This window comes from Meles meles, chromosome X (genome assembly GCF_922984935.1).
Source record: "Meles meles chromosome X, mMelMel3.1 paternal haplotype, whole genome shotgun sequence".
NCBI classification, from domain to species: domain Eukaryota; kingdom Metazoa; phylum Chordata; class Mammalia; order Carnivora; family Mustelidae; genus Meles; species Meles meles.
The window spans coordinates 26,341,070-26,365,197 of NC_060087.1; the positions used below are offsets into that span (position 1 = coordinate 26,341,070).

Genomic DNA, 24,128 nt, shown 5'->3' on the forward strand with positions numbered 1-24,128 from the left:
CTGTCCCTCTGAAATGTGTGGCTGAGAAACCATGCAGTCGTGTTTCCTATACTCGGATGGGATGGCCAGAATAGTCCTCAGAGAAATGAGTTGTTCTCTATTTGCCACTTTCAGGTATTTATTGACATCTTGAATCACATCTTTCTCTTACTTTCTCCTTTTCCTGATTATTTGTATTATACAAATGGTTCAGCATTGCCACAAATGTTTCATAGTCCCTGCTGTTTCTGACACCTAAAAGAGATCACGCCTCCTCCCCTGAAAAATCAAAATTACACATGTTCACAGTCATCTCTCTATGAGGCACTTGTGTACTTGTTCTTCCCATCTAGTAATTGGAATTGACTCATCTGAGGTTATGAAAATAAAATCTCCACATTTTATCTCCTTCTGCTACACAATCTGGCTATTTCAGCAGGGGTTCAAGAACTCAAAATTGTAAAAACACCAACATTAGGTATCACATCTTACTTAAATGAGAATGACCATGAGTATAATGTAGCATACTCTTCGCATGTGACATTTGGGTGGTAAATGACACTGTCAGTTGCTAAAAGGAGAGGAGAAGTTGGTTGTAAATACACTGTCACTGAAATGCGTCATTCTGTTCACAAATACCAAAACACACGTTTTCGTCAATAAAATACCAGGTTGTGAGGTGGGGAATGGAGGCAGAAACAGAGATGGGATGATTTCTAGAGTGACCTGTTTATACTTGATAGTTATTTGAGTAGTATAGTTACTTTAGTATTGATTGGAAGAAAGTGATATTCAAGCAGAAAATATACTAAGATGGTGCCTTGTAAGAAGAGCATGAAACCTTTAGAAAAAACCTTTATAAAAATTAAGGTAATTAATGCTACTGTGTTATCAGAGACCATTTAGTATGTCTTCTGTACTTGTGATAAAAAAATTAAAGGCTCAGAAATGTCAAAGAATTGGAACCATAGGTCTGTTACACAAAACTACATGTTTTAAATCTTTATTTTGTTTTCATTCTCATGAGCAAATCATGTTGAATATAAGTAAAGCAGGACATTACAATTTTCATGACTTATACCCAGGGGGTACTCTTTCATGGATCACTATTTGCCAACTTCTTGAACTAGTTAGGGTTTTCCTTTTTCTTCCCCTCTTAGGGAAAAGGAAGGACCTTCTCAAAGGAACCAGAAAGTTCCTGTTAAACTCTAACTTTGAATTGAAAAAAATGCAACTTTGGACTTTGAGTTGTCATTTTAAAATAATGCAACTAGGTTAGTTGAAGTTATACTTAAAGTAAAAGATTTAAGTAAAAATTTTATCAGAAATACTTTCTTTTCTGATGTGCTTATGTACTTGTTTCTTTTTCTTCTACCATTGTCCCTCTGTGCCCCATCCTATGTGCGTTTCAGTACTACTTTCTACTGCATCTGTAGAGTGTGAAGAACTTTTTTCAATCCTGAGCCAGGCTCATGGTCTGAGAACTTACGTGTTTGGTGCTATATTGGGTGTGTTATAGAGGGTATGAGTTATTGGCCAGTTTTATAAACAGTTTGTAACCTAGTTTTTGTAAGAGACTAACACAAAATTAGGGAATCATTGATAAACTATGCTGCTAAAATGAATAGGAATTAGAGAAAGTACATGTTAGTATGGATTTTGAATTTTGGACATCCTGTTGGGGGAACTTGATCTCTGTCCTAGACCTTGAAGAATGTGTTGGATTACATTAGGAAAAATGAAAAATAAAGGCTAGCATGAACAAGTTTATGAAAGTGAAAATGTCTACACATATCTCACCAGAGTGAAGAGACTGATCAGATTTGCAGATAGGATGACTTATTTATTAGTTTTAATAGAACTAGCAGTGATTATACTGCTCAGTAAGTCCTAACATTACTGTGTGCTACACATTGTGCTAAACACTTTGCCCATATTACTTAATCTCAATGACCCCAAAGCGGGTTTGACATGCCTTTTCTTAAAGTGAATTATGGGGGAAACAGCTACATAACTTGTCACATTGCCATATAGCTGTAAGTAGAGGTAAAGCCACAGTTTGAACATAACTTTCTCCAACCCTCAAACCTGTGTTCTCCTTTGGTTAAAAAGGGGTCGGTGAGGATATGGAGGGCACTGAAAGCCATACACTGGGGAACATGGGACAAAATGAGTAATAAAGGAGAGTTACCTTCCCATATGACGGAATGGGCTATTTCAAATGCACCTCTCGAGAACAGCTCAAGAAGTTGTACAAAACAAAATAAAACTGTCTGAGGGACTGGAAGGCTACCAAGGCAGTGATGAATTATGGGACCAAAATCCAGGAGAGAGGGAAAGCCCAGAGAGATAAGCCTGGCATTTGGTGCTGCTTATTCCCTAAAAATACTTGCAGATTCTAAGAGCGGTATCTGAGACTAAGTAGCATTTTCATAGGTTCATGGAAATAGGGAGGCAAAAGGTAGTCAGGCTGGCAGGAATAGAGATGAATGTGGGCAAAATCTTGGAACTGTGAAAGGCCTCCCCTTGAAGTAAGGTAAAGTCGAGTACACCACCCATCACAGTACTTAGAGCCCAGATTCAAGTAAGTTAAAGCACTGAGTGGATTATGGTGATCTAAGATTGCTAATGCTCTTAGTCTAACTTCCTTTCAGAAACAAAAATGAACCCTTCCTGGAGGAAAATTATCTCTAGAATTTTTCATATATGATTTCTAGTTTTCTATAAAAAGTAATTAAGCATACAAAACAAGACATGGCTAAAAACCAACAGAAACAAAGAACCTTAGAAACCAACCCATAAGAAATCCTGATATTAAAGTTACCAGACTTTAATCATAATCAACATGCTCAAGGAATCCCTTGACAGGATTGATCACCTTAGCCAAGAGTTGGAAAACTAAAAAGAGAAAGTCTGGAATTGTATTAAAAACTCAGATGATGAGTTTTACATCAGATTAGACACAGTTGAAGATGAATTAGTTGACTGGAAGAGAGATCAGAAGTAAATATCCAGACTAGAGCACAGGGAGACAAAGGTTTAGAAAACCGAAAAGATTCTGGGAGAAAGATGGGGTAAGGTGAGGAGGTCTAACATACTTGTAATTGGAGTCCTAAGAGAAAAGGAGAGAGAACCGGTAAGGTTTTTCAAAACCGATGAAAGATACCATAGATTCAGGAAGCACTGTGATTCCCAGGCAAGATAAGAAACCGTAGACAGAAAGCCATAGGTAAACATATGAGGAGACCTGAAGATAAAAAAGAAAAACTACATAGCCAGAGGTTATGACCTTCAAGAGCGCCCACACTGACTTTCAGTTGATTTTTCAATGGTAGCAAATTAAGTCTGAATACCGTAGAATGAAATACATAAAGTGTTAAATGAACATAACTTCATCCAGGATTCTGTACCCATGAAAATTAAGGTGAAATACAAAAGCAAAGACAAAAACTGCTAATTTGGTGGCGTAAAACAGTAACATGATGTTCAAAATTTATTAAGAATTAAAAGACATGGCAACAGTTGTACATGAAAGGAATTTGGGGTAGATGAGTCTATAAACTGTTTTGAGGTCCTTGTATTGTCAAGGATGCATGTTGTAATAATCTCCAGGGTAAGCAATGAGAGTAAAATAATGTATAATTAACAAGTTTATAACGGAGGAATATTGAATGATTTTTTTAAAAAAGGCAGGAAAGGAAAGAAAAAGGAATATGAAACAGGAAGGAAGGAAGGACAAATAGAAGGCATTTAAATCCAAATATGTAAGTAAGTACATTAAAAAGGATGAGATTAGATTCTCGTAAAAATCTGGCAATAAAAATCTGGCAAAAGCGTTGAAACGGGTAATCAGTGGATGGGATTAGTGCCAAGACAGTAGAGAGAAGGCAAACTGGAAAGACCTTTCAGAGGGAAGTCACAACCTGTATGTTTGTAAATCAGATAGGGCATAAAGATAAGGGGCGGTGAGGGGTGGTGGGGGACAGTGCTGCAAGAATTTTTAGCCTCAGAGAACAGATGGAAATTAAGATTTAATCACTGTCAGCCTGGGAGAAAATGGCTTGCTTCTTTGAACAAGGTGAATATTAGACTTGTAATCAAAGCTCATTTCTGAGAAATTAGGTTCGTGGCTCTTATATAAAGAGATTGTTCAAATGTAAGATGGAGACTTAGAGTCATTACCAGAGAGGTGAAAGTCTCATTTTATTACAGATTACATCACTTTAGGAATGAAGGTAAATTATTCAACAAAAGTTCAAGTGACCTTCTGTGTACATACAGGTTCTGTGATAAGCCCTAGGCAGCTGGTGACGAACTGGGCAGTCACCATGCTTGCCTTTGAGACTCAAGGCTAAGGAGAAGAATCTAGAAGTGGGAAGAGAAAGCGAATAGAAATGGAGGAAAAAGGAGTAATTAGCTGAGAAGGGGAGCCACTACTCAATTATGACAAGGATAGATTCTGCCTCCCATTTCATGTCGCCCAGGAAAGCGCTCAGGTGTCATACCTCCATGCAAGTCTCAGTGGAGAATATCAACATAATATTAAATCTTCAGCAGCTTTCTCTTAACACAGGGTGGGATTGGTAGAAACAAAACGAGATTTTCACCTGTCTTTGTCTTTGAGCTTCGTGTTTGTTTATACCACGGTCTGTGGGTCTCTCTCTCTCTCCCTCCTCCTCCCCCATGCCTTTCTCTTATAAATCTTTCACTCTAGGCCTGTCCTCTTCATCTCTCTTTACTTAATTATGTAACTGATGAGCAGCGTTTATTATAGACAAGCCAACAAGAGAAGCACCTTTCCTTAAAAATTGATTTTTTTAATGTGGCCTTCTGGTTTATGGTCCAGAGGTCCTCAATAAGCCATCAGCTTACTCACCGCCCCCCGCCCCGCCTTACGTGTCCTATCCATGGACCTGAAATACGTTTGATGAAGAAGCTGAAAGCTGAGAAAGGCTATGTTTCTCTTGTTTGCAATAAAGGTGTATGTGTTTACTGATGTCTTTTGTAACAGATACAGTTACAGGCACAGAAAAAAAGCTTAAAAATCAGTCCATGGAGGCACAGATTGCCTGTTCATCCAGTTTGAGAATGTATGTGTTAATTGTGAGGTAGACATTGGTGTGGTACCTGAAATGAGCAGTATCACTGGGCATCACTGCTTTGCAGTTGGCTGGGCCATGATGTAGCCATTGACTCCGATGGGCCACCCGGCTGGATTGCAGGACCTTTGTGGCCCTTGTGTCCTTTGGCTTCTCTCCTCTGTCTTCACTCATCCTTGCCCCTGTGGTGCTTTTCTCTCTCCCTCTTAGCATTCCCTTGTCAGTATTCTTTTCCAAAGACTTCCCTCTACCCCAACCCCTGCCATTTTTCTAAGCCTTTTTCTTCCAAAACCAACTTAAAAAAAAGATTTTATTTATTTATTTGACAAAGGGAGACACAGTGAGAGAGGGAACACAAACAAGGGGAGTGGGAGAGAGAGAAGCAGGCTTCCCACTAGGCAGGGACCCCCAATGTGGGGCTCAGTCCCAGGACTCAGGGATCATGACCTGAGCCCAAGGCAGATGCTTAATGACTGGGCCAGCCAGATGCCCCCCAAACCAACTTTTATTAGTGGTCTGCATACCTTGCTGGGTTCACAAATGCACTGCAGATGAAACTGAGCACAACTACAATGGCACAACCAAGCCCAGAACCACTGAGGTGGGGGAAATGGCTTGAATCAGTGACATTTAATATCTTCTTGTGCACATTTCACTGACGCTACCAGTGAAATGTTCTGCCCTAACGAGAATGGCACAACTGTTACCCTCCTTGGACAGATTTTGTCATTCTCTGTTAACAGTTGATGGGTGTGCATGGCAAGCCTAAAACCATTCGATTCTTGCTGCAGTAGCTTTCCATACAGCACAGCTCATGCTTTAATATCAAAGTATTATTCATATTAAAGACTTACATCCAGGGAGGCAAGAGCCACTGATTTAAGACCTTTAGTATATGAAAGAAAACCACTGACAAAAATCATTTGTCTCCGATCCATTTTTGTTTAGTTAAATGGTATGGCAAACATTTTTTTCCCTAAGATGTTGGATTTGAAGTTTCCTGTGGCTCAGCCAGTGAACCTGTGACTCTTGATCTTGGGGTTGTAATTTTGAGCCCCACGTTAGGTATAGAGATTACTTCAAATAAAATCTTCAAAAAAAAAATAGAAATAAAAATAGGGGTTCCTGCATGGGCCCATTTGGTTGAGCATCAGACTCTTGATTTCAACTCAGTTCATGATCTCAGGGTCATGGGATCAAGCCCCATGTTGGGCTCTGCACTTAGGACAGCGTGGCTTGTCCCCGCCCCTCCAATAACTAAAATCTTTTTAAAAAATCAAGTTCCCTATGACATAGAACTGTTTATGAAGAGTGCTGCAGTTTTAAACATGGATCATCCTCTTTGCCTTTTTTACTTTTTATGTACTTGTTCATCCTGGGCCAGTGATTAGACCTGTGTAATCATTTGTCAAGAACTGAAGGACCTCAAGCTCAATTTTTTTAACCTTTTCTGGGACTGGATTTTATTTCAGAGTATCAGCATGAAAGAACACTCTAAATAGCTACCTAAAACTTGGAAACACACTTGTTTTAAACAACAAAAGCATAGTTTTGTTTTTATTGTTTTGCTTTGAAAAGGAACAAATGTTTTTATTTTTGTAAGGTCTAGAATATTGAGCTTGGTTAAGATATACTTAATTTCTCCTTATTTTAAGTTGTTTATTACCAGATTCTTTGAATGTCTTACATTTCCTTCAGTCTGGGGTAAAAAAAAATCTGTGTATTTTGCAATTAATGAATTCTTTAACTCTGGCCAATTTAAAAAGAAACTGGATTTGTTTTCAACTCTGAGGTTTCTGATCTTTTCTATTTCTTTATATTCCATTTAAGACTTTGAATTCAGGGACGCCTGGGTGGCTCAGCTGCCTTCGGCTCAGGTCATGATCCCAGCATCTGGGATCGAGTCCCGCGTTGGGCTACTTCTTGGCAGGGAGCCTGCTTCTTCCTCTGCCTGCCTCTCTGTCTGCCTGTGCTCGCTCCCTCTCTCTCTCTGACAAATAAATAAATTTAAAAAAAACAAAACAAAACAAAAAAACTTTGAATTCATTCTGGCTTACCTGCATGGTAGGGGTTTCATGCTGGATTCAGACTCTGGGTTCAAATCCTGGCTTTTCCACTTACTACCATTCTGTGCCTGTTCCCTTGACAGTTAAAATGATTCTGTGTCTGTTCCCTTGACAGTTAAAATGGACACAATTTAATAATTTAAGTGTGGACCTCTTAGACCTGAGTTAAAAATGAGTGAGTTAATACTGTAGAGTATTTACAGTGCCTAACAGATGAGAAGGTTTCAGTAAGTGGTAACCATGGCTACTGTTCTGAATTGGCTGCTGGTCTTTTTAATCCAGAAATGCCAAATGGAATGATTGACTTACCCACGACAGGTGTTCTTGGGACTTGGGTCACACACACTTGAGTGAGTCATTTGTATGTTGTCATATATACACCTAAGAGCTGAAATAGTTTTTAGCTCCCCCATTGTGGCGAATATATGTTTTAAATCACCCCCCTCCCTTACACTCCATTTTTCTTTAGGTGCTTGCGATTTCTGAAAATGTCATCAGGTGAGGGACAGTCATCAATTACAGTCTCTTGTCCTTTGCAAGTGACCTCTTACCCAGCTTAATTAATAGTTTAACTTTTAGCAAGTGATAACACAAAGCAGTTAAATCTGGTTGACTATTATGCTGTCTCTGGGGGGGAAGCGAGCTGATAACACTTTGTGTAACTGTCAGCAGTCCTTGCTTAGGGTGTGCCCCTTAACCTGGGGCCTCCCGGCAACTCCCTTCCTATCCTCCCTGTAGCTCCTCCTCACAGTCAGTCCTCCCAGAGGAGATTCGTTATTTGCCTTCTTTGCCTTCGCTTCCAGTCCTTTGAAAATAATTCCGATTATTTCTGATTGATTTTAAATTTTTTTCTTAGGTTCTTTTCCCTTTTATTGTTCTGACTAATCAAAACTGATACAAATTTCTGAATATTCTCAAAGTCAGTTCTTCCCACCAAATTGACCCTGGTCCGTGGATGTTGAGGTAACTGCATTTCTCTTCACTCTTAAAACTTTGTTTTTCAGACTAGACCAAATCTAATGGATCTATATTGGATGTGAGTTTAACACAAATGAGAGTTTATCACATCCTCCAAGTGGGTTTTTTTAACTTACTCACTTCATGGTTTGAACCATTTAAAATGGTTTTTTTAAAAGATTTTATTTATTTATTTGACCGAGAGAGAGAGAGATCACACATAGGCAGAGAGGCAAGCAGGGGGCGGGGTGTGGGGGGGAAGCAGACTCCCCACTGAGCAGGGAGCCTGATGTGGGGCTCGATCCCAGGACCCTGAGATCATGACCTGAGCCAAAGGCAGAGGCTTAACCCATGGAGTCACCCAAGTACCCTGGTTTGAACCATATAAATCAGATCGACTGGGTCTAAATAAGGGACGTGCCTTATGAAAGCAGGCTGTCTAGTGTTCTGGACTCCCTAGCATCGGTTTTCCTTATTTTTTTCCCCAAATTACTCTGGAACTTACCAGTTCCCCGTTCCCTTGGGACATGCTTCTCCTGTTTGTGGAGGTGGGCTTCACCTCCTGCCACCCTTATCAGGAAAACACTTTCTTGTGGCCATGCCTTCCCAGAGCAGCCTTTTCCTGTCTTCTGTAAATCGCCCCAACAGAGATGGTGGCATGCTCATGGGCGCCCCTTGCTGAGTCAGGCTCCCTCGCTGCAGCACCCAGCAGTTTCCCATCTTGGGCTGGGTGAGTGCTCAGTAACCTGCTGAGCCACTTTGCTCACCAGGGTGCAGCTCTGCGTCGAGGTAGGGATGAGTCATCCAGAAGTGGAAGCCAGTATTCTGTACCTGCTCTTTGTCCACGCGGACAAAGACTACCGAACCAGAGACTGACATCAGGCACTGCCTTCGTGTCCCATCCACTCCCTGCCTCTTCCTCCACCTTTTCTATGCTCACACGCGTAGAAAATGCTCATTCTGGGGAACTTGCCCAAGTGGTCGGCCATTTTCCCAGTGGTCAACGACAGAACACAGACCTTGAATCTGGCCACCTCTAGCATGAATTGCCATTATTTCTCCTAATGCTCCAGCCGCTCCAGTTTCTCCCGGCCCTTCCGACCCAGTTGCCGTTGTTCGCTCTGGCTCTTCGGTTCCAGCTGCTGGCACTTCCTCAGGTATTGGTGCTCCGGCTTCTGCTCACTCCCCGGCCTCCGACTCAGACGTGCTGGGGGAGATTGACCACCATTGCTGGATGCGGATCTGGCGCTTCTTTTGATTGTTCTCAGAAATTATCTACACAAGGGGCTTGGTCCTCCAGCTTGGGGTCTTCTCTTTAGCTTTTGGTCTCTCTTCCTGCAAATCTAATTCTGCCATCTTAGCTTCTTTAATGAGTTTTCTAATTGTTTTGTTCTTAATTCAATTAATTTTGAGCATTCGTGAATTGTTTGGTAGTATATCCACCACTGACCATTTTTCTCCTTGGCAGTTGTACTAATTCATTCCTTGTATTCTAATTGCCTTAAACTCTTGGGCTATAAAAACAAAGTGAATCTGCCAGACTTCTGTGATCACGGAGTAATGGCAGGAAAGGGACTATGGAGACCATCTAGTCCAACTGCCTTATTTTATATTCAGGAAATCTAAGCCACAAGGGGTTAAATGACTTGCTTGAGTCATGTAGCTTGTTGGTGGCAAAATCAGAAGACCTAGAACTTGGCTCTCCTGATCTCACGTCCAGTGTCTTGACTCACTTTGGTGAGGGATTGATTCTGTGGATTCTGCTATGGATACTTGCAAGCTCTCAAGTGAAGAGTAAAGTGCCCAGTTATGTAAGTGGGCTTTGTCCGGGAGCAGTTAAGTCCCAGAGCCACTGGGACTTGAGAGCCACCTGGTCATCAGTTTGTCATTTGGTTTTTAAAGAAATGACTGGAACAAACTGCATATCCTAAAGTCTGTGCCCTAGAAAAGAGCTTCTCAAGTTCTAGTATATAATACTGAATAACTTGGGATGTTTATAGCAGAAGTAGAAAGACTAAGGCCTTCCTTGCCTAGACCTGCAGCCAGAATCGTGCAAGGTAGGGCTTGGAATGTGTGATTTCAAATTTTCCCAGGGGTTTCTGGTGTGCTTTTTGGGTAAGGGCCACTGCTGTGGAATCTAACAGTGCTTCTTAAAAGACGGGCACCTATTTAAAAGGTGTGTTTTTGGGCTCCCTCCCTGGACCTACTTATCTAGAATTTCAGGGAATGGGGTCCATCTTTAAGCTCCTTAGTGATTATTTACATTAAAATACAGAGAAGTCCTGATCTAGGAGGCTTTGAGTCATTAAACAGCCCAGAACAATGACTTTCAGGTCCTTTGTTCATGTTCCTTGATGAGAAATATATTTTACATCATGATTCATCAAATTCATATAACTAAAAGTTTCACATACTTACAGAGTTTAGCATACTCTGTTATTTTCCATTCTAATCCATCCTATTTCGTTTTTTAAGAGTAGGTAGTCAAAACACACCCAGTTGATTTTTAACCCCCAGCCTGCTGTAGCTCGAAACATGGAGAATTGAGATGTGTTTGTTAATTCTGTCACAGACTCAAAACTTCTCTGTTGAACCTTTTCCCAATTACTTCTGTTAACATCTGCTGGGGTTGCCTGTGAGGAAAGTCTACTTTCGTCACAGTCATGCCATATGGCCCCTCTGTGAAAAGCTGACTGCCTTGGTGCCCTTGATAGGGGAGTTCTTGCCAACTCCATGCAGCTGCTGCTAATGGCTTATATTAATCACAGCGCAAGTAATAGAAAACACAACCCTAATTAAATAAAGTGAAAAATGTTTTAAAAAGTAATTCTTTTGTTCATGGAACCAGTAGCGAAACAGTAGCTTAGTTCAGATGCTGTTTGATTCTAGACTTGGGCCATATGACCTGGATTCCCTGCAAGTCTTCCGGGATGGCTTCCGATGGAGCCAGTTCAGCTCTCTCTATGTGGGGGCAGCAGGCCCAGCCACACGCTGCTAGTGGCGCTGAGGAGAGGGGCCCTGGAGGACTGAGCACAAATCTCCGTAGGGCTGATTGGACCACACACTGTCTACCGAACCAGTCAGTGGGATGGGGACATGCATGATCCTGGAGCTGGGGGTAGGGTCGAATCTCTGGCAAACCACATGACTGAGACTGAGGGAGGGAAGATTTCCTGAAGAGAATTTGAGATACTGTTCCCAGGAGCAAGAAGAATACAGGCAGCAAATGCAGATGTGGGCTACAGACCACGGATTCCCCTGGCGTTCCTCTCTGCCGCCTCTTTCCTCAGCTGTGACGAGCCTTTTCTTGCCGCTTCTCACACCTGCAGAAACCACTCTTTTTTTTTTTTAAGATTTTATTTATTTGAGAGAGACAGCATGAAGGGGGGGAGGAAGCAGATGGAGAGGGAGAAGTGGACTCCCCGCTGAGCAGGGAGCCTGATGTCAGGCACGATCCCAGGACCACAGCCCAAGCCAAAGGCAGACGCCAACCGATGAAGCCACCCAGGTGCCCCAGAAACCAGTCTCTTGTCTTGAAGTAGCTGCTGTCAAAATAAGCTCAGGCAGCCCTCAGGGGAAATGACAATTTAAGTAATTACAAAGAACTGATTAAAATTCACTACAGAAAAGAACTTTTTTACATGAGTAGAAAGGAATAGTCTAAAGGGTGAACCAAACTATGCGATTAAGTGGCCAGCATTCACATGTGTAAGTGGGCAAGCCTGTTTTATCTTCCCGGTGCCCTTTAAATAAACTATGGGCCTGAGGCTTTTCAGGAGGCATCTGAGCATAGTCACTGCCTAAAAATACCAACTGACCGCTAATAGATTAAAAGTGATAGAAGTTAAGTACAAAACTTAAATCTGACAAACAACTCCGCTGATCTATCGGTTACCTTCCACAGCTGCTTTATGTACCGTGTGAGACCTTCTCTTTCTCAGGCCTTCTGTCAGGAAGCAGAACAGAAATATTTTCACCAGAGGATCAGAAAGTGGACGATACTTACTAGTGTAAATAATGTTGATCTCCCAAAATAGATTTTTTATGATCCAGCATGGAGCAAGAATGGCGACCTTTAAATAATTCTTTCAACAATTCTGGCTTCTAGCCTGCTTTTGAAATGGAGGAGTTTAATGTACAGAAGCATTTCATACGTGGGAGACTGAATCTTACTTTTTCCTTCAATAAATAGTACCAGATTCTGTGCTTTGTCACAGATTGCTCCCAAGTGTTATAAGATAACCTGCTTTTACCTAGTACGGTGATCCTGACCCGTGTGTTATGCCCCTGGCAACTGGCCTGTGGAGCATGGAGATTTTCTCTGTACTCATGTGTTCTTAGAAACTTCTATCCAAAACATTTTTTCATGTTTTTTTTTTCCTATAAAAATGATACCAAATAAGTGCCCTCAGGTTTGTATTGTTCTCCTAACTTGGTCTGTAATTTGGCATAAAAGCTTTAAATTCTTCCTCATAAATTTATTCTTTTTTCTAACAATATGCCCATTCATTTCTAATTTTCTAATTTCAGCCCTTTGAAAGCTCAGCATTTTAATTGCTTATGGAAACTAATCAGTCTCCTGTCCTTGACAGTGATTTCAGTAAGATCTGATTTTTTAAATGAAGTTTTTCATATATGTTGTTATATTTTGGTCTATAGTGTGGCTTGACCTAAGAACCCAGTCTACCGTTGAGAATCTTAGTAAAAGAATTCCAGGAAATAATAACTTTGTCAAGGTAAGAGATCTCTTCAAAAGTATACTATAAGAATGCTTATTTTTTTAAAAGATTTTATTTATTTATTTGACAGATAGAGATCACAAGTAGGCAGAGAGGCAGGCAGAGAGAGAGGGAAAGCAGGCTCCCTGCCGAGCAGAGAGCCCGACGCGGGGCTCCATCCCCGGACTCTGGAATCACGACCTGAGTCGAAGGCAGAGCCTCCAACCCACTGAGCCACCCAGGCACCCCAAGAATGCTTATTTTTAAAACAGTTTTAGAGATTTCACCTGAAAGACTAATTGGGCCTTACATCCTGTTGCACAGTAGTTATTTGATATGTTACACTATTCTCTGCAGACAGTTGAGGACAACTCACGTATTTACCTTTCTGTCTTCTTGCCCTGTGGTGGATTAGAGGATTTGTATTCTGAGGTTGATAGTCTGGAGGGGATTATAAAGTGTCCCAGTGGCTTAAACCATACTCCCTCTTGTTTTCTAGAAAATTCTGGATGCTTTTGAGTTTTTAGGCATTGGGATTCAGGGAGAGAAAAGTCACTCCAGCTCCTCACGGAACTCCTTCCAGTTTTTTTATATGAAGGAGGCTGATAGAAAGTGCATAAATTTCAGTCCATATGTAGAGCTCTTGAATTAAATTAAGGGAGAGAGAATTTTTGAAACAGGCAAGGTATTTTTCTTATGAAGGTCAAGGCCCACTTCTCCTACCACCCAAAAGAAGTTCTGGTTTTTTGGCATATACCTTTCATATTTGTCAGTGGGGCTCTTAAAACAGTGGTTCTTGGTTCTGAAACCAGGATTCAGATCCCATTAATTGTAGCAATTTAACAAACCATTCCCCACCCTCACCTCCTGAATAACTTCAAGCCAGTCCTAAATATACCCCTACCCATTTCCTGTTCTATTCCTCATTGTCACCCTGCCCAGCCCTCACCCCCGCCTCTAGCTGCACTTTGCTGCAAGTGATGCATGTTTTTCTCTTCAGTGCCATTTTTTTCAATTTTTAAATTATTTTTATTAACATATAATGTATTATTTGCCCAAGGGGTACAGGTCTGCAAATTGTCAGGTTTACATACTTCACAGCACTCACCATATCACAAACCCTCCCCAAAGTCCATAACCCAACCACCCTCTGCACCCCACCCCCCACTTCAGTACCATTTTAGGCAACGTTTAAACTCGCTGCCTAAATCATTAAAATGAGATATTATCAACTACCTCACTGTTGGCTTTGTGGGATGACCCTTGGTCCTTCAAATCAAAGAGGAATAATCTCATAACTTACTTCCTCTCCTTATTTTTGAGTACCGGTCTTACTTTTTTTTCTAGGAAAGCTAGAAAACCATGAGTTAAGAGTCATAACTTAGAGGGTGCATTGAAGTATTGGTCTGGTTTGAATTTTCTTACCAAACATACCCATAGCAGATAAGAAGGAAAAAGGTATCACTTACTGTAGTTAGGGGATAAATCAGGAAACTAAGGATTAGGGGAGGGGAAAGATAGTTGCATTATTTTGATGTATGTATCTTCTTAACCACTTTCATCAGCTCTTATAAATATATTTGGTATTTAATGTACTAACAAAAACAAGAGAAGGATCTGATCTGTACTCGAGGAAGACTAATAAGCCCATATGTATTTTATATTTAGCATTTATCCTTTATTCAGTACACCCTCCCTTTGTTTAATGTACTCGCTGAGTTTTTAGGCAACTACTTTCTTAATACAGAGCAACTCATTGTTGCTTTTCTTCTGGCATGTCCTTGAGCTCTACTTTATTCTCCGCTTATGTTATTTGAATATGTGTGTTTGTGTATATATTTATATTTTTTACACATACAAGTATATTGTTATATGTGTATTAAAACCTAAAATTTTCTGGTTATCATTTAATATACTCTGATTTTTAATGGTTTAAATTTTCACGTTCATGAAATATAAAATGAAAAGGCAGAATTTCAGACTAGGTTCTGTACATAATAACACAAAAGCTAACATCTACTTGCTCACCATCTAATTATAGGGTGTTGTGTCATTTAATTTTCTCTTTACCTTGCACTGTGGATGCTCTTTGAACTGCAAACCTATCACGCTGATCTTTGTTCATGAACATGCTTTTCTGTGCCATGAGATAGGAAAATTATTTTTATCCATATTACCATGGGACTGACTTTAGGGCCATTGAATATTTTGTGATTTGTTGAGATTCTTGGTTTGGTGTTTTATTTCAATTTGCTGGCTGAATTTCATGACTGTGTTTAGTCCAAGACAGGTCTTCCACTTAGCACTTACTTCAGTGCGGTGAAACTTCGTTGGCTCCTTGACAATGTGAGAAAAGTTCAAAGGGCTGTTGAAGAAGATAGAGCTCTTTTTGGGACCATTGATTCATGGCTTATTTGGGTATGTTTAAATAATAATGTTATGTATGAGAAAGTTTTCAGAATTTTTTTAGATGGTCTTGCCTTCTCTCTATTTTCTACTAAGAGTTCAAACTTTTTAAAAAAGGTTTTATTTATTTATTTCTTAGAGAGAGAGAGAGCATGTGTGTGTGTGTGTGTGTATGCATGAGCTGGGAGAGGGGCAGAGGGCAAGGGCAAGAGAATCTTAAGCAGCCTCCATGCCCAGCTTGGAGCTGATGTGCGTTCTCATGACCTGAGCTGAAATCAAAGTTTGTCACTCAACCAACTGAGCCATCCAGGCACCTCGAGTTGAAACTTGTTAGCTGGCAAAATTATTAAGAAAAGCCACTTGAGAGACAGCTGAACATTTCAGCCTCCGTTTAGGAGGCATTTTTGCAAAAAGAAAGTAGAATAGAGATTGTAGGGGACTGGGGGAAGGGGGGAATGATTACTAATAGATACAGAGTATACCTTTGCGGTGATGGAAATATCTTGGAACTAGATAGAGGTGTGGGTGCACAACATCATGAATGTGCTAAATGCCACTGAGTTGTCTGCTTTGAACTGATTAATGGTTAATCTAATGTGAATTTTTCCTCAAAAATTTTTTAATAGATGCTTTGGAAAAAAAGGCATTTTTGCCTATGTCTTCCTTACTTTTCTTGCTTTATTGCCATAATTACCAAAACCACATCTCATATTTATTATCTTTAGAAAAAGTAATTTAGGTAATTAGTAATTCATAATTTAGGTAGTCTTTTTCCTCTTGCCTATCATATGCTCTTTTCCAGTGGTCATTTCTTAAAAGAAGAAACTATTTACATAATAGAACACCTGTGTGACTATCAGCTGCTTTCAGCATTACGCAGCTGTCTCTTATTAAGCCATAATATGAAAAAATCATAGTGGATTTTCGAAGTATAAACTTTTTGCCTAAGCTGAACACAGATGAATAGAAACTAACATTTTAGACATTTCCCAGAGTTATCTTAAAAGTACATGTTCTCTCTCCCCCTTTCTCTTTGTTTGTTCTTTTGTTATTTTTATTATGGGCATTTTCAACCATACCCAAGAGAGGGAATAGTGTAATGAACCTGGGCAACAGTGTACCAGTTACGGCAATCAACTATGGCCAGTCTTGTTTCCGCTACACTCAACGTACTCTTCTCCCCATAGATAATTGTAAAGCAAATCCCCACACATAACATTTCATTTGTAATTACTTTAGTAAGTATGTGATTATCTTTTCAGCATTCAGGAGAGCTTCAGAGGAATATTGTCCCCGTTCTCACTTGCCAGCTCCACAGAGCAATCGTCTAGAACCAACACTAAGAAGCAGTGCATTCCCCAGCCCTCCCTGTGCTTGGCCAGGCCACGCCGGGGTTGGTGCTCTCTTGGCCCGCAGTTTTCATACCTGTCACATTGAAATACTTCTGACAGTAGTTCTGACAGTCAGTTGTTTGAAACCAGAGTAAGGCAGGGTGGGGCCCCTGTGAGCTGAGGGAGGGAGCTAACTGAGCTAACTGGGCGTAGGTGCTGAGATGCCTTTTCTTTTCTTTTCTTTTTTTTTTTTTTTTCTGAGATGCCTTTTCTGCTCTGTTGTTCCTTTCTTACCTCTTACTGCTCCCACACAAAAGAAAGCAGCAGTGCTGGGGGGTATTAACACAGGAGATTTTAAAATTCTGCTTTCAGGATACATACTTGGGTAGGCACAACCCAGTGAGAATTGTTATTTCAAAAAACTAAATCACAAACAGGAACAGCAGCACAGAGTTCTGTAAGATCCTGAAGAGGCAGACATGCTGATACATTTCATTTTGCCAAATGTGGTAAGACTGCCTTTTCCAAAGATAGCAGATGAAAACAAAACTGATTGTTTTTTCAGTATAACTCCCAATTTACTAGAACGCTGTTGTTTAATATGGTAGCCACTTAAGCACGTGTGGCTACTGAACACTTCAAATAATGGGAAAGCACTGCTTCCTAGCCATATCAAATATCAAATAATCGATATGCTCAGTGAGTGTAAAATATATACTGTGCTTAAGTAGGTGAAATGTTGGAGTGCTTGGCTGGCTCAGTCAGTAGAACATGCCACTCTTGATCTAGGGGTTGTGAGTTCAAGCCCCATGTTGGATGTAGAGATTAATTAAAATAAAATAATAAAATAATATAAAATAGGGATGCCTGGGTGGTTCAGATGATTAAGTGTCTACCTTAGCTCAGGTCCTGATCCTGGGGTTCTGGGATCAAGCCCCACATCTGGCTTCCTGCTCGGCGGGAAGCCTGCTTTCCCTCTCCCGCTCCCACTGCCTGTGTTCCTGCCCCTGCTGTCTGTCGCTCTCTGTCACATAAATAAGATCTTTTAAAAAATAATAAAATAAATAAATACATAGGTTAGTTGTCTCAGTAATAATTTTTCATATTAAAAGGATGTTTTGGGGGGTGCCTGGTCTCCTCAGCCACTGGAGCATACAACTGTTGATTTCAGGGTTGTAATTTCGTATTGGTTGTAAATTCGTATTTTCAAGTATCTTTGCCCCATATTGGGTAATTTGAAAAAACCATTAAAAATAAAATCTTAAATAAATACAAGGGTACTTTGGCTATATCGGGTTAAATAAAATATATGGTATTATTAAAATTAATTTTACCTTTATATTTTTAAATGTAGCTTTTAGAAAATTTAAAATTATCTATATAGCTAGCATTATATTTCTATTGGACACTGCTGAAAACTAGAAAATTAAATGATTGACATATTCCATTCTCCTGCTTCATGCACTCTGCTACTGATTATAGCCCTTGACAGCATGTAAATTAAATTGCAAATTAGGGGGACGCCTGGGTGGCTCAGTGGATTAAGCCGCTGCCTTCGGCTCAGGTCATGATCTCAGGGTTCTGGGATCGAGTCCCGCATCGGGCTCTCTGCTCTGCGGGGAGCCTGCTTCCTCCTCTCTCTCTGCCTGCCTCTCTGCCTACTTGTGATCTCTCTCTCTGTCAAATAAATAAATAAAATCTTGAAAAAAAATTGCAAATTAGGGGGTGCCTCAGTTGGTTGAGCATCTGAATTTTTTTAAAATATTTTTTTTGTTTATTTGACAGAGAGCTAGAGAGAGAGTACAAGTAAGCAGAGTGGCAGGGAGAGGGAGAGAGAGAGAAGCAGGCTCTCTGCTGAGCAGGGAGCCTGATGTGGGGCTTGATCCTAGGACCCTGGAATCATGACCCGATTCGAAGGCAGCCAGTTAACCAACTGAGTCACCCAGGCGCCCCGGCATCTGACTTTTGATACTGGCTCAGGTCACAATCCCAGGGTCCTGATTTGGAGCTCTGCATTGGACTCTGTGCACAGTGGGCAGTCTGCTTGAGGATACTCTCCCTCTCCCTCTGCCCCTCTTCTGCTCACATGCCCTCTCTCTGTCTCTCTCAACTAAATCTAAATATTTTTAAAATCTTTATAAAAATAAAAGTAAATAAATAAATAGCAAATTAGTACAAATCTAACCTGTCCTTTTATTCTGTCTAGAGTTTGACAGGAGGGGCCAATGGAGGTGTCCACTGTACCGATGTAACAAATGCAAGTAGGACAATGCTTTTCAACATTCACACTCTGGAATGGGATAAAGAGCTCTGCGAGTGAGTTGTGTTTGCCCTAAAAAGCATTTCCCATTACTATTTATAACCTAAATCTTACTATGTTCTTATGTTGTTGGAGCACCAAACTTTGTAGATATCTCAACTACAGTATACAAGTCTATACTGTGTATTCAAAAAAGAGACTATTGTTGAATATATAGCAAACAGGCCAAATTAATTGTTTTGATTAGGAAGTTAGGTTTCTTCAGAAAAGTATTTTGTAAAAAAAAAAAAAAGTACTTTGTTTTCTGTGTGCTGCTTATTTTTTATCGGCTTGTATAAAGATAGAATGATAAATACCCAAACATACAACTATGTTCTGCTGGCTTATTATTTAACTTCATGCTCAGATGGTCCATTTTTAATTGCTATTTACATTTATAAGTATGTCCATTTTTAATTGCTATTTACATTTTTGTCTTTAAAAACATACAAATGTTTCTAGATATTTATTTAAAATAGTATTATATAACCAGTTTTATCTTACTGTTTTTCAGATTTTTTGAAATTCCAATGAAAATTCTTCCAAATGTCCGGAGCTCTTCTGAGATCTATGGCCTAATGGTAAAAAAAAAATAATAATAATTTCATTTAAAAAAAAAGCTTTACTCTTCAGAATTCAAAAGTCAGTTGTGTGACCTTTTCTGGTTTGAGAGTTGTGACTTTTCTGTAAGTGTGGTAGTATATAAAATAAGAATTCAGTGCTGCTTAAATAGTTCTATAACTTAAAAATTTTAGAATCCTTTTTACCAGTTGGTTTTATATTTCATAAACTTCAATTGGCCGTTCTTTAAGTATTCTACTTTCAAAGTATTAATGGAATAATTAACTACAGAGGGTGGCGTGGGAATGTTTGAGCCCTAGTTGAAATAACTTTAGTAGTTTGTGCTTACAATTTAGAGGAAGGACTCTTCCCATTTTAGTGTTCTTTCTCCTGTTGTATGTCTTTTCATGGCCAGACCACGTTTTTATATTAGATTTTTTGTCAGCCCAAGCAAAACTTTAGCAAAGAAACTGAAAATAAAGAGTCTGTTTCTGATTTGTGATTGCTATTAAACTGGTTTCCATAAGGGACATTTTACTGTTGCTTTCACTAAAACTGAGAGAAAAAGTACTTCAGCAAAAAGTGTGCTTAGTGTCATTGAGTATCTCTGATTACACGTCAGGGACGAAAACCTCCAGGAGGATTTGAACTGGTATTTGAGCACAAAAATCTAGAATTTACGATAAAATTTCAAAATATGTCTAAGGTCAGTTACCAGAAAAATACATTGTTTAGACATTTCATGACAAATAATAGAAACTGTACTTACAGAGTTAATAATAATAGAGTTGATTACTAAGTGCTCTGGATAAAGCTTGAGCAGAGTTCTTAAATATTTCATTTATAAAAAAGCCTTCTAAAGCATCATGGAAGTTTCTAAGAGAAGCACGGCTCAACTGCAGTGAAAGTGCTTGGATGACTTCATGGCTGTCTACAGACTGCATTGGGTCAGAGAAAAAACTTATCCTTGAGAAACAGTTTTAGAGAATGGGTGGAAAAGCATTTACTGGCCTAGTTTTTTTCTTGCCTTTAAAATATTATGCTTCTGTCCTCCTTTTTCCCCCTTGCTGACTATAGAAAATCTCTCATAGCCTGGTGAGTAGGTTGCCCACCAATTATGCTACCCATTCATTTGGAAAAGATACAGTGCATTTCCGTTTAGTTTTAGACAAGAAGAAGTCCATTTACTAAGCAGATTTATCTAGCATCTCCATGACCCTCCAAATTGCTATAAGCTCTAGACAAGCTCTAGGTTTTCTTTAACCTCAGTCATGTCTGTCTGTTTTTAAGTTTCCCGTCAGACTGAAAGTGGTGTTTCCAAATAAAAGACTAAGCTAGTTTCCTGGAATGAGAAATTCTGATATTCCCCATGACAAAGTACAGTTGTGATGTGCTTTGGGCTTTGGCGTTAACAGGGAAATTAGATGTGGTTTTTAAATGTCCTAAATGCCTATTGTAAGTGACACTTGACCAGCCTTTCAGACTAGTTAGTTGGAAATGCACTGTCACTTTTTCTGCATGCTTCACCAGAGGATGGTCCCGGCAATCCTCCGGACAACCCCCCCCTCCCTGTGAAGGAAAAGGAGCGCTTTATGTGCTGGAATGCACATGAGTAGATCCCGCTGGTAGTTTGATAATACCTCCATAGTGTCAGCAAAGCCTTCTTGTATTTAAATATATGAAGATAGACAGCCTCTCAGTTTCCTACAGATTCACTTTCAGTTCCTTATGAAGTGTACCCTTCGCTTATTATCCAGGTTCAGGTTTCCTGAGAGTATATCCGGTAAATAAAAAACAAAAAAGGGAGGTCTTGAATTAAACAGAAGGCATTAAAGAAATAAAATAATACCCACCATCTAGAAGATGTTTTCTATTTTGTACAGGGTTTCCACATATATGCTATTGCTTCTTTTTTTTTTTTTTTTTAGAACTGAAACAAGCAAAGGGGGATAGAGGCAAAGCAAGAAACAGATTCTTTTTTTTAAATTTTATTTATTTATTTGACACACAGAGAGAGATCACAAGTAGGCAGAGAGAGAGGGGGAAGCAGGCTCCCTGCTGAGCAGAGAGCCTGATGCGGGGCTCCATCCCAGGACCCTGAGATCATGACCTGATCCGAAGGCAGAGGTTTAACCCACAGAGCCACCCAGGCGCCCCTATTGCTTCCTTACTGTAGCTATGTGAGGCAGCTTCTGTTCTTCTAAATAGGGAATCTAAGCTCCTAGAGGCTCACCAGTGGGAGACCAAGGAGGGCAGTCCATAGAAAGCTTTTTTTTGGCCCTGTTCCTTGTACATCACACTACTTCGTGGATCACGTTCCTTCCCCCTAATTCCTTAATACCATAGAAATTGCTTTGTATTAGAATTTTTTTTAAAAAATGAAGTTTGGTAAAATACACAGCCACTTAAATCTCATTTTTCTCACTGGAATGCTAGCCGTATTTGATCTAAATAAAAACCACTATGTGTGACCTAAATTAACTCTTGCTTATCTAAATTTGAAGAATAATGTCGGCTATGAACAAAAAATACCCAATACCCAAACGGTCTTGGGTTTCTTACTTCACTTAAAAACAGTTTGGATAAGGAAGGATGCTTGGTAAAATACAACCTTCCAAAACGAGGCTGTTCCATGCCGGTTTGATAGCTGTTCGTATGTTCGTTTTAAAGGTTGTGTTAGTTTTCCTTATTAATGGCAACGATGACAAAGAGCTATCAGACCTAGGCATTCATGTTACCTGGACTCCATTTTATACATCAAGAAATTGAGCGGCCCGCTCAGGGACTTAACACTAACTAACCAAGAGTAGACCCCTTGTCTTCTGATTCCCAGCCCAGTGTTTGACGTCTGTTCACCAATACCATGTGTTGTCTTGTCATTCTAGAAATATGTCTAGTATCTGTCATTGAACCACATATGTAGTTGAAACACTTGCTTTGTCTTGTCTGCCCACATGCTCTGGCATGTTGCTGTTTGTGTTCATTCCTGTTGCAGTTGTGTTAGTAGAGATAATAGTTTGTGATTACTCATAATCCTCTTTTAAAATTTTATTAGAAAGCTGGGGCCTTGGAAGGTGTACCAATATCTGGGGTAAGTTTCCTCTCCCTGCTACTTCCCCAACCTTACCTGCTTCCATGTGAGGGGGTTTCTTCCTCTATCTTAATCAGTTTGCCCCTTCTGAAACTATGGAAAAAAGGTGAAAGCAGCAGAATTGGCTGCTTGTTCTTAGATTCTTGTTCTTAGGTGACACAGTGGGGGCCACTGAGAACATTTTGACCAAACTCTAACTCTTCCTTCCCATACCTACTATCTTGTAGGGGATATTAGGAAATGGGGAAATGGTCAAATGGAATCAATGCAAAAATCAAAACAGTTCATTCCTTGATAAAAGAAGGAAAGGAAAAATAAATCCTATAGATGTTCTAAAAGGGAAATTAATGTTACTGTCTTAGCGTCCTTTATTGTCATTTATGCTTTCAGTGTTTGGGGGACCAGTCTGCTGCATTGGTGGGACAAATGTGCTTCCAGGATGGTCAAGCCAAAAATACGTGAGTTGAAGAAACAGACCCAAAAACCAGTAGTGTTTTGTTTGTTTGTTTATCCCTTTGGTCCTTTGAATGAGGAAAACCTGTTGAAGTTCATCCAGGCTAAAAATCAATAGCTTAGGAGTTCCAGTAAGTTTTTTGCCATTTAGTTTTCCTTCTCTTCTTCAGATAAAATACATGATGCCATATGTAAACACACTGCTGAGGCTCGTAAAGACCTTAATTCAATACATTTTCCATCCAGAAACTAAATTTTGGTTTAAAGTGTTAATGGTTTTGGTTGGGGTGGGGGTGGGGAGCGGAGGAGGACAGAGCAGAGGGGAGGAAGAGCCATGATTTAAACTTTGTTTAACGGACGCCTGGCTGGCTCAGTCTGTACAGCGACTCATAATCTCAGGGTCATGAGTTCAGGCCCCAGGTTGGGTGTAGAGAATACTTTAATATTTGGGGTGCCTCAGTGGCTCAGGTGGTTAAGCATCTGTCTTAAGCTCAAGTCATGATCCCAGGGTTCTAGAAGAGAAACCCACATCAGGCTCCCTGCTCAGTGTGGGGAGGCAGGAGATGGTTTGTTTCTCCCACTGCCTCTGGCCCTCAACCCCCACCGCCCTTGCGCAGTTCATGCACGCACTCTCTCAAATAAATAAAATCTTTAATTTTTTTTAATTTAAAGAAAAAATTTCAAAATGAACTATATTTCTCCACATATACTGTTCCTGCCCTAGTCTTTCTCACTAAAGTGTAAAGCTATATTTTTGTGGGATTTTCGATGCTGTTTTCCTGGCATTGTGCTTTCTCCTCATTACCTAGAGTTTCTCCTCCTACAAGAAGTATAGGTTTGCTGAATTCATTTCCTAATCTTGTCTCCTTACTACTCCTTCTTGGGGAATCTGTTGCAAGCCTCATATCTAAGAGATAACATTTCTTGCATTTTTCAGATAAGAAAATGTGTTCAGAGTAGTTAGGCTAGTAAGTGAAAGAAGCGGTCTTTGCCCCAGATCCATCTGATTCCACTTAGCTGGGGCTCTGAACCTCTCTGTGTTAACTGTACTCTTTGTAGGAGAGATGCACATTGACCCAGCAAGAGACTATCTACGTTTATTTTTTTCTAGAGGATTTCCTAATTATGTCATCAATGTTAACAGCAGTGGTTAAATTCTTCTTTTGTG

At 40.0% G+C, this 24,128-nt stretch overlaps 1 protein-coding gene across 3 annotated transcripts in view; it reads left to right on the plus strand.

Moving 5' to 3' along the window:
- The window catches only part of GK (glycerol kinase), a 79,316-nt gene that overhangs the window by 24,134 nt on the left and 31,054 nt on the right, over positions 1–24,128 (plus strand). For 2 of the 3 annotated variants that reach the window (XM_045994848.1, XM_045994850.1), the window contains exons 5-11: positions 9,175–9,258; positions 12,761–12,837; positions 15,100–15,237; positions 18,763–18,872; positions 19,370–19,436; positions 22,472–22,507; positions 22,898–22,965. In XM_045994848.1, the coding sequence (XP_045850804.1) occupies positions 9,175–9,258; positions 12,761–12,837; positions 15,100–15,237; positions 18,763–18,872; positions 19,370–19,436; positions 22,472–22,507; positions 22,898–22,965 (580 nt within the window). The remainder of the gene's footprint in view (positions 1–9,174; positions 9,259–12,760; positions 12,838–15,099; positions 15,238–18,762; positions 18,873–19,369; positions 19,437–22,471; positions 22,508–22,897; positions 22,966–24,128) is intronic. The other variant, XM_045994849.1, reaches the window with a different exon arrangement.